Source organism: Phoenix dactylifera, unplaced genomic scaffold, assembly GCF_009389715.1.
Source record: "Phoenix dactylifera cultivar Barhee BC4 unplaced genomic scaffold, palm_55x_up_171113_PBpolish2nd_filt_p 000851F, whole genome shotgun sequence".
Classification (NCBI taxonomy): Eukaryota; Viridiplantae; Streptophyta; class Magnoliopsida; order Arecales; family Arecaceae; genus Phoenix; species Phoenix dactylifera.
The window spans coordinates 56,789-67,594 of record NW_024068215.1 but is presented as its reverse complement, the minus strand read 5'-3'; the positions used below and the strand labels follow the sequence as shown (position 1 = coordinate 67,594).

At 43.4% G+C, this 10,806-nt stretch overlaps 2 protein-coding genes across 2 annotated transcripts; both read right to left on the bottom strand.

Annotated features, from left to right (window-relative positions):
• Positions 1-8,924: 8,924 nt before the first annotated feature.
• On the bottom strand, positions 8,925-9,596 carry LOC120107404 (BURP domain-containing protein 3-like; the record flags this gene model as incomplete). The annotated part of the gene is made up of 1 exon (XM_039120671.1): positions 8,925-9,596. A coding segment is annotated over one exon (672 nt), but the record flags the coding sequence as incomplete, so codon positions are not given.
• Positions 9,597-9,603: 7 nt separating this feature from the next.
• LOC120107401 (BURP domain-containing protein 3-like) lies at positions 9,604-10,486 on the bottom strand (the record flags this gene model as incomplete). Its single annotated transcript, XM_039120667.1, has 3 exons — positions 10,455-10,486; positions 10,264-10,360; positions 9,604-9,731 (listed from the first exon to the last, which is right to left on the bottom strand). Coding segments are annotated over exons 1-3 (255 nt in total), but the record flags the coding sequence as incomplete, so codon positions are not given.
• Between the last annotated feature and the right edge of the window lie 320 nt (positions 10,487-10,806).

Here is a 10,806-nt window from a genome sequence, read left to right as displayed (position 1 = left end):
AGTTACCAACATGTTGATTAGTTCAGTCTTAGTGCATTCAATCTTATTCATGTGGTAGTTTACTATAAACTGACCAAATGAATCAGGAAGTGACTGTAGGATCAAATCCACTTGTAATTCCTTGTGCATGTCCATACCGAGCTTCTCAAGCTCCTCTAGGTCCTTGATCATGGTCAGACCGTGATCATGGACAGACTGCCCCTCGCGCATCTTCGCTTTGAAAAGCCTTTTGGACACTTCAAAACGAGCTGTGCGACTCTGCTCACCATACAACGCTTTGAAAAGCCTATTTTCTCACAGTCCAAAACAATTTTGAGATTTCTAAGCCAGTCCTTGTAATTGGTTCCGGTCAGTCGGTTGGTCTCAAGAATACGGGTCAAAGGGTTTGAAGCCGACATTGTATCTGCAGAGAGTAAAGATTCTAGTTAGACTTTTGTACTTGATCCTAATCTGTTCTAAGGTCTTTTAGAACAAATGTAACTCCCACTATTTTCTCGAATTCCTCACACTCCCCTGGTAGGAAAACGGAAATCCCACACGACTAGGGTTTCTAGTGGGTACTGCGGTCCCACCGATTTATATGCCACCTCACCTAACAGTTATTGGTGACACATAGATGGATGAGTGTACAACTCTTGTACAATGCTTCTCAAGCATGTTGCAGTGTAACTTGGTCTCTAAGCCATGAAGACCTCACCTAACAGTTATTGGTCCCATTTCTTAGTTAAGTCAGACCCACCGTATAACCGTAGGAATAAAGTCGTCATTGGGTCCTCACCTAACAGTTATTGGTGCCCAACCCCACCTTTACCCTACAACATCTCATGTCTATAGAGAGGTCCAGCCCCCGATGCAACTTGACCACTGTGTCCAGCCGAGACAAATCAACATCAGAAAGGCCTTAGCAGCTCTACTACAGTGGAAGACCTATTGACTTAATATTGGTTAATCAGGTCTTAGTGTTTGCAACTTGAGCCCTTCATAAGAGGTAATCGAACAATTGGCCAGGTAAGCAGGTGGGAGGCTCCCCTTACTCAGAGAGTAAGGTCCTAATTAAGTAACCACCTTTCATGCTTTCCTAGACACCAATTAGATCAATTAATCTAATATGACTTGCTCATGTCGGTTCACTCTCGACTTGATTGAGGAGGTTTTGATTTAGGTCTCAATTGGGTTCGCTACATCACATGTAAACCTATCTACCCGACTCTCATTCACATCACATGCAAACGGCGCATTGCAGGCAGTTATAATCGCGGCATCAAATTAAAGTTAAACTTTAACTAGGTGATGATCATGGATTCTAATTAGGTCGTATTACAAGCACATGCACATCAATCGATCAAGTGGTCTTCAACTCTTGAATTGGTTCCAAGCCTCCTTGATTCGATCCTTGATCAACTCTTGATCCCATCGCCATCAACCGCTTAGATCACCTTTCATCTCATGCCTTTGCTTCAACTTGATCGTTGATGTACATCACATCACAGAAATACAACCAGATGTAAAATAAAAATAAAAATAATTTACATCTCCTTTTAGGAGGCACGCAGGCCTCTCAAAACATCAAATAAGATGCATGCAAGCATCTATAAAATTTACATGACATCGCAGATCACATCGCAGGTCATTACATTTGATACCAAAAGGGGTTGAATCCTATGATCATCACCGTATGCAACAATTATAATTTTCAGATCTGAAAACTAACTGATTATATCATGACATAGGTCGCTGATCATGCTAATCATGATTCTAAACTTTGTAATCCCATTAACAATGCAATTAGAATCATCTTTTTATCACATAAAAATCAGCATGTAAAAAATCAGCACCCCTGAAAAATCTGCATGCAGAATTTTTCAGCATGCATGATCAATCAATTTTCAGATCTAATAAGCCTTTAGATATTTAATTCTTACCTTAATCTACGAAGCCTAGGTTCTGATACCACTGTTGGGAACCCGCCCATGCCGCTGATATTTCAAAAATTTTCAGATGGCAGCGGAATCGGCATGCACGGGTTCGACGTTCATCGCATGAACGTTGTTTCGAGACCTTTCGTAATTAGGTAGGAATTAAAACTTTTAAAACTATTAGGAAGATCAAATCTTCACCTTGCGCGGGTAGATGATCACCGCAAATCTGAATTCGTGGTTTTGGAAGAGGGTTCGCTTGAAGCCGTTCAAACGTCCGGCCTCTACGGGTATCCACACGAAGCAGGATCCGATCCAAGCTCTCTATCTCACCGGGGTGCTAGCTCCCTTGCAGAGATAGCTTTGATGGCTGATGTCCTCTCTTTCAATCAAATCTTGATTGCACTTGAGAGGAGGAAGAAGAAGGATGAAGAAGAGGAAGAAGATCAAATCCCTTCGCAGCCTTCTTCTCTTCACACGCGCTGAAGCCAAGGAAGAAGACCAAGAGGAGGGAGACGCCTCCTCTTCTTTTCCCTTTGCTGATGGCGGCTGAACCAAGGAGAGATGGAGAGGGGGTGGCCACGTGATGAAGAGGAGAAAGGTTCATCTAGGGCGCCGGCCCTAGTCCTCCTTTAATAAGGATGAAGGGCTCCTACAAGTTAGGAGCCCTTGACTACTTTCCAAGAGGGGGCGCCGGCCCCCTTCTCTCTTCATGTCGCACCAACTAAGTGAAGAGGGGCTGATGCCCCTCTTACTTGGTTAACCCAATCCTCTTCCAAAGAGGATTAGGTGCCTCTCTCATGGTTTAATCCTAATCTAATTAGGATTAGCCAAATTTGGGTTCAATCTACGCTAGTCCTAATCCAATTAGGACTTGAATGAATCATGACTTAATTGAACTCTTCAATCCTAATCCAATTAGGAGTCATGTTGATTCATTAGATTAATAATTAATTTAGACTTAAGGAATCCTAATCCAATTAGGATTTGTTTAATTTTAGTCCTAATCCAATTAGGACTTTATTTGAATTCGAAGTCCTAATCCAATTAGGATTTCTAGGAATCCTACTCCAAGTAGGAATCCAATTTTAATTCAAAGTTCCTAATCTCATTAGGATTGTAAGAATCCTATTCCAAGTAGGAATCCCAGTCCTACTCCAACTAGGATTCCCAGTCCTAATCCAATTAGGACTCTAGAAATCCTACCCGAAGTAGGATTTGTGTTTAAGTCCAATTAATTAATTTCCTTTGTTCCTTCTTCAACTTCTTATCAATCAAATTGATTTCTTGTGATTCCTAATTACAATTTCAACCATCGGATCGGTCAATACTTCTAGTGTGTGTGACCCCATAGGTTCTATTCTGACTGGTAGTGAGATATATTGTGATCTCTATCACTATATCATTGAAAACTCCTTTCAATGGGTTGGAACGATTCCAACTCTACTCATTAGGATTTATCGATCATCAAGATAATCCCTATGAGTCCCACCATCCACCAGTGACACCTAGCAGCATGTAGTGGCTACCCAGCAGAATGGAATGATGAACCTCTAGGTGCAGTTAACATGTGATACAGTCCTACTATCGTGGATCCCTACAGGACGGAGGTCATGGACAACTCGTCAAACCCCATCGTCTGTCATATGTCAAGATTTATTCGACTCGAGTTCGATAATGAAAAACTCCTTTTCCACTTACTGCCCTGGCCAAGGTCTTAGAACTCAGTCTAACAAATCACATAGGATCACTCCTCTTCTATCAAGGTCGATAGATTCCTTATAGGTGCATACCCTACTCCTACAGTGAACCTACTGCAGCCAATCTACACTGCATGGACCCATATGGCTAGAGACCATGTATGTGTGCAGTCAAACTACAATAACCTCACTGTGAGTAGCCGAAGCACCGCAGGTCAAAGGACCAGTCACACTACTGCAACATCAAGCAAGTCACTGACGAGTGGATAGACATCCAAGTGACTTCTTGTCTTGGTCACGCTCAGTACCCTTGTTCTCTAACAAGCACCTGCACTATCACTTCAGTGTCCCTACACTGTGGACTCAAGTCTCGTCCATCCAGAAGGAGAGTGGTCTGTGCACTGATCGGATCGATCACCGTCCTCGTGATGATCCATTGATCAGGAGCCTTTAGAAATTAATCACCAATGATACATGGCTCAAATTCTCAACTCTTGAGAATATGTATCATCATCTTATTAATTCCTTGGACGATTCATAGACACATAACAATATGAATGAAAAGATGCCTTTTATTTATTCAATAATAAACAGTCAAGTACAAAATTATGTCCCTAGAATCAACAATGTGTCAGCCAAATTGGCTTCTAGGGCATACATCTAACATGTTGACCAAATATGGTCTAATTTGTTAAGTATCTGAATAAACCATGCATTATCTACTCTCATCTTATGATTTATAAGTTTAAGTTAAAAGCTTTGTGGCATATTGAATCATGGTATCAATACTTTGCCTTCTCAGACTTGCTTTTGTGATTTGATGCAAATCATTTTTAAGATAGACCGTTGCTATCTAATGATCATCAGTACATGTTTATTTTGTGATTTACATTACTAGCCATATAATGATTTGATTCTAAGGTTGGTCATTATCCTTTGAGGGATCAGCACACTACCATGATAAGTGTATGAGATCTATTTTATGTCAAGTTCTATCCCAAATACAACTAATTTTAATCAATCCTGTTGTGAATCGATCCTGATCCAATCTCGAGTGAACATGCATCAAGATGATAATTTCAATATGAGATTTTAGTCAGTCACTTATCTAGTGTTAATCTTGCGAGTTTTATGAAATTTTTGATAGTTGATCCAAAGCTATCTATCACACTGATTTTGATCGAGGAGAATGAGATCTTGGATTTATATTACTCAATGGGCTGAGCATCTGAAAGGCCTAGATCTCTTAAATTTCGAGGACGAAATTTTTTTAAGGGGGAGAGAATGTGAGATACGGGCTGAAGTCGGCAGCCCCAGCCGACTTCAGCCCCGTCTTTCTTTTTTGGAAGGGGCCAGAGCAGGGGATCGCAGATGCGATCCCCTCCGGCTTCTTCGGGTGCAGCGAGGGCGGGGCGCCCGCTGCGATCCCCTCCGGCTTCTTCGGGTGCAGCGAGGGCGGGGCGCCGCGGGCGTTACGCAGCAGCCCCGCGGTCATTCTGAGGCCACCCCACTGCCGCACGAGCGGCCGTTGATTTCGCCCCACCGCCGCGATTTTCGCGGCGGAGAGCTGTTGAAATGGGGTTATAAAACCCCCTTTCCTCCTCCCTTGGATCCTCCATCGAGCACTTTCTCTCCTCCCCCCTCTCTTCCCTTCTTCTCCTTCTTCTCCGGTGACCGTGTGCGCCACTTCAATCGAGTTCAGCCACCCCGGGAGCCAAGCTCCTTTGATTTTCTTATTCCCCTGTTTTCGATCTAGTTTGGCCGTTGGAAACCCCACCGCCGTCGCCGCTGCTAGCCGCCGGATCGAGCCACCTGCGGCCGGGATCTGCCGCCTCCGTCGACCGCCGGTAAGCCCCTTCTTTTTCTCTTTATTCCGTTGCTAAACATCCTTGTGTTCTCCCTTTGTTTTGGCCCCAAACCGAGACCACTCTCGGTCTCTTCCTCCCCGTCAGTCACCGCCGCAACCGCCGGCCGCTGGCGGCCGGCTGACCGTCGACCAAGGGATGGCCTCCAGCCACCCAGCCGGCCCTCTCCCTTCTTCCGGTTCCCACCTCCCCTGCCCATGGGGAGCTCGGTGAGGAAGAAGGCCCAGTGTGGGCCGTGAGCGGTACGATGGGCCCTGCTCACCGTGGGCCCCACTTGGGCCCGGTTCAGCTTAGTTGGGCCCTATTTGGGCCGTACCCTTGTGGGCCCAACTTGGGCCCAGTCCAAATCCGAAACCCGAAAATCCGAAACCCGAAATCTGAATCCGAAATCCGAAACCCGAAATCCAGTTCAGACCCGAAATCCGAAACCCAGTTCAGACCCAAAACCCGAAACCCAATTCAGACCCGAAACCCGAACCCATTTGGCCAATAAATAGAATTTTGCAGTTAAGCCCTTGACAGTATGTTATTTCACAAAAGGGTCTTCTGTAATTTATGTTCGATCCCTAAAAGAAAGATTTGTTATATAAAGGTCCTCAAATATAATTCTATGGTCCTTTTATCCAAATTTTATTACGGAACAGTACTCTGTAATTAGATATTGGTCCCTGAAATGAATCTTATAAATGAATTAGAGGCCAACCTTGGGGGCCCTATTGGACCGAGTCTATGCGGGCCCATTGGGCCGTGTCCGATGTGGGCCCTATCGGGCCATGCCCATTATGGGCCAACTCTAGGACCTGTTGGGCCGTACCCAGTAGTATTATTTCTGAATTTTGCTTAGCTCTGAAATTAACAAGAAATTAATTAAATTTAAACAGGTGAACCTGATCCGCCTATCTGAAGTAGGGGTTAAGCGAGAAGAGGTAAGTAACTTAATACTTCAAGTGTGATTTTCAAATTATTTGATAAATAGATTAAATTCTGAAATATGTTTTGTATTTAGTAAAATGGGTCTGGCATGTTAAATTTCATTTGAAAATTATGCTCTGAAATCCGTAAACTATGACTGGAAAATTTATGAAATCTATTTTTATATATATGTATTCTCAGCATGGCTATGATCTGTTCTGTTCTGTTCTGACCCCGCCAATGGATATTATACGTTGGACCTGTCGACTTGTAATCTGTGAGGAACCGGTTTCGACACCGCGCCACCGGTGATTAGAATAGTGGTTTCTGGACACCGTTTCCACCGGTGACTAACAATAGTGGTTTCTGGCACTCTGTGCAACCCATGCCACTCGGTTACGTGGCCGTAGCCTATTATGTTGAGATTCTGGTATCAGAGTTTTTGGAAAAATGATAATAAGTTTTGAAAACAACAAAACGATGTTATTTATGATTTATTCCAGACATTATCCTGTATTTTGATCTGATATGCTCTGACCCCACTTTGGGGTATTTTGTTGCTTACTCGGCTAGTGTAGCTCATTATTCAATTTTCTCCATTTTTCAGATCCAGAGGCTTGATGTCACGGGATTGAGGAGTGCGTTAGATTTACCGACGATTCCTTCAGTTATTGGTCCTTTAGTTAGATTGATTAAAGTATTTGACTTACGTAAGCATATGTTATTTGAAATTTTGTAAGATTGCTTTTGAACAACTTAATATTTATGTCAGTTTTAAACATCTGTGATTGCTTTGATATGATCCGCTGCCTTGCATGCCTGTGCGGCCCGCCGTGCGGGCGTGCGGCGTCTGCCGCGCCTCGGGCTCGGGGCGTGACAATATTTTTCTCTCTACCCTCCCCAGCTACAGTTCCCTACTTTTAAAATAAACACCCGTCATCCATCACCCATCCATAACCACCTCCTATTCACCCATCTTCACGTAACCACCCTCATTCCCAACCACAGTTCCCTACTTTTAAAATAAACACCTATCACTCATCAACCCGTCACCCATCCATAACCACCTCCTATTCACCCGCCTTCACGTTCTTCAGCTGTTCTCTTCCCCATCTCCCACTCCCAAAGCTATTGCCGGACTCTTCTGTTTCTGTAACTCCCCGCTAACCACATGGCTCCCCAAGTATCTAGGGTTGGGTCGCCGAACTCTGCGTGGCCTATCACCATGGGAAGGGAGGAGGGATGCAGAGATGAGAAAAGGGTAGGTTCTGACAAGCTCATCCGGACATAGGGGATGCGGAAGCACTTCAATCAGCAACTCAATCATGGGTGCTGGCGAGGGTGACAACTTGGGAGAACTTTGGCACAACACGATGACTTTGGCACAACAGCTTTGGAAAGCAGGGAGTTAATTTTTTTTAGAATAAATTACAAAAATCATTCTGAGATTATTGATAAATTATACTCGCATCTAATAGTATGGAAAATCTATGCTTATTTTTTTGAGATTTATTTTTATCCAATAGTTTAATCCATAAGTTAACAAAACGTCAGTCAAACTGTTAAGTTTAAATAGGACCCAAATACCAAGTCAGAAAAATTTTAAAAATGACTAAAATAACTTTATCTAACATAACAATCATCCAAGAATATAAGAAAACGTAAACATCCTCCTCCTCGCTTAAGGAGAATTTTGATTTTTCATATGAGGTAAATGAATTCACTAATGGTGTTAATTTAACTAGATATAAGGATAAGTTTTACAAACTATTGGGTGTAAATGTAATAAATGTAAACCTCAGAGAAATTTTTGTAATTTACTCTTTTCTTTATTATCTTGGAGTCTTGCATGTTTTTTTAAGTGGCCTTGAGACTCAAAATCCAGCTACAAAAGACATTCAACTGCAGTTGTTAAAAGCAAACATGTATCTCACAGAGAAGTGCATTGGTTGATCATGTTGTAGGGCCGACGAGCTTCCAGATATTTTTATAAGATATAGATTCTTCTCATTAGTTTGCAGCCAGTTGATGTCTCCAGGGCAAATTAGCTTTCTCTCTTTCCTTTTTCTTTTTTTTTTGTGGGGGGAGATATGGCAGAATTGAGACTCTTCCCCGAAACTTTGTTAAAAATAAAAAATATTAACAGATATTAAGTTACAAGAACAAGAGGTTTAGAGGTGCTATTTACAACAAGGGAGATTGGAGGTTTGAGATCATCCTATTGCCTCATTTCACGGTCGACGGTCAGGGAAAATTGGCTTTCAACAGTGATTTTCTTCTATTTAATTTCAGGTTATGCCGTAGTTCAATAAAACAATATATAATCCCAAGGGATCTAGGAAAATTAACATGTTGCTGGGAGCATGGAAACTCTACCGGATCAAAATAAAAATTTATTCTTGTTTACTATAGGAATTAACACACGCACAGTATATATGTGTGTGTGTACGTGTATATATATATATATATATATATATATATATATATATATAAAGCGGCAAACAAAGCTTCACCTCTAAGTACAACACCCTCTATTTGTTTGGACTCCATAGAATGCCGTTCTCGAGCAGGAAGTGGCAGATTGGCACTGTCCCAGGCTTCACATGAAGCACCTGGAAAGCCACGTACTGGGGGTTGAATTCGGCCGTATTAGTGTGGCATGCAGCCACGGCCTCCACCTTTGTCCCATCCTTCCCCACCATCGACAATGTGTATGCTACCGTGCTTTGTGAGTGGCAGTAAAACACAGCGTATATATAATTCATAACATGGCAAGACACGAACTTAGAGCCAGCCAGCTTTTGCACCTTGGACATGGTGTACACTTGCTTCGGGGTAGCATGGTTATCCAACGTCGTTGACAAGGCCCGGATGTTACGTGTCCCAAGGGTCGACGTGCTAAAATCCACCATGGACTCGAGGGAGGTTGCGCAGTACTTGGTCTCTCCATCAACTGGAGGCGCCTCGCAGTCCTGAAGCGTCTTCTTCATGGATTCTGCTTCGGTGGAGTTGGGGTTAATGGAGAGGCGGGCAAGCATTTCTGGGAGCTTGATGGATGAGAAGGGAATGGAGTCAGCCATGCGACGAGGAAGAAGGGTGGCGCCAGAGCTGGTCCGGATAAAATGGATGGTCTTGTTGGCCCCGGGATGCAAGACGTCCTTCTGTAAGAAGAAGATAGTTGCAAAGCGATCTTCTATTTTGGTTGCTCGCGCGGGACCTGTAGTTGTAGATGTAGGAATTACCAAGTCTCGCGAAGTTCTTGCCCTTGCTGATATTAAAGCTGAGCCCTCCCTCGCTAACATTCACGGCTGTGCGTGCCTCCTTATCAGCCAATATATCTGCGCGCAGTTAGTACAAGCTATTGATAAGGCATGTAATCATGCTCTACCTTGGCAAATTACTTTTCAAGCAAGGTTGAGCTCTGCTTGTCGATTTTAAGATGAGCTCAAGCTGCTTATGAAATGGCTCGTTGGAGGAATTGCTGAGAGCATGAGGCCCCTAACAATCTTACATGCCTGTAGTTTCAATTAATATTGAATAATTGTTACACTAGCATCAAATTGATAGATAGAATTACAGGTTTCTAACCATATAATGTTTAAATCGTAATATAAATAAACAAATAACTCGAAATAGTATTTGTATTGATTTATTAATCGATTATGTAAGCTCTATAAATTAAAGCAGGATGTAAGTCAACCGGCCGATCCATATCTCGGCACATCTTGTAACTATGTTGAGATCAGATTCGAGGCTTAACCTTCACTTATCTGAACCATGCAAAAGCAGTGACAGATGGTTTACTCTATTGACAACACTACTGCTAGAAGTATGTGTGTGTGTGAGAGAGAGAAAGAGAGAGAGAGAGACCACGGATAGCACCGGGCATGGGTGTTTTTGGCAGGACTGCGTGCCAGTAGACCTCCGCAGGTGAAGCAGCATGGGCATGGCTTACTCCAATTGCATGCTGAAACAAATCCTCATCTGGGTTAGAGATCTAAAGATAAAGTGACAAAGATATAGATAGAATCACAAAGAAGGGGAAATTAGCTGGTGGTTACAGCGAAGAGAACGAGGAGGAAAGGCCCCATTGCTCCGGGGACCAGCAGAGCCGAGACAACCACAGTGCCAGCAATTAAATGAACAACTTACCGCGTCAGGGGTGGGTAGAGCGTGGATTCTCCGTGACGGCCGGCGGGGTCTTTCCATTGTTGATACGTGCCGGGAGTCAGCCCATGTGCCCGGACTCAGTCCCCACGCCGCGGCCGTGTGCTATGTCAGCCGGAACCCACATATTGTGTCAGACGGGCGCTGTACGGCATTTTGGCACGGGCCGGAAGAGCGCTCATGCAGTGCAAGGTTTTCTTGGATAATCGCATCCAGAGGACTTACGTCTGGACAAGGTCACAAGCT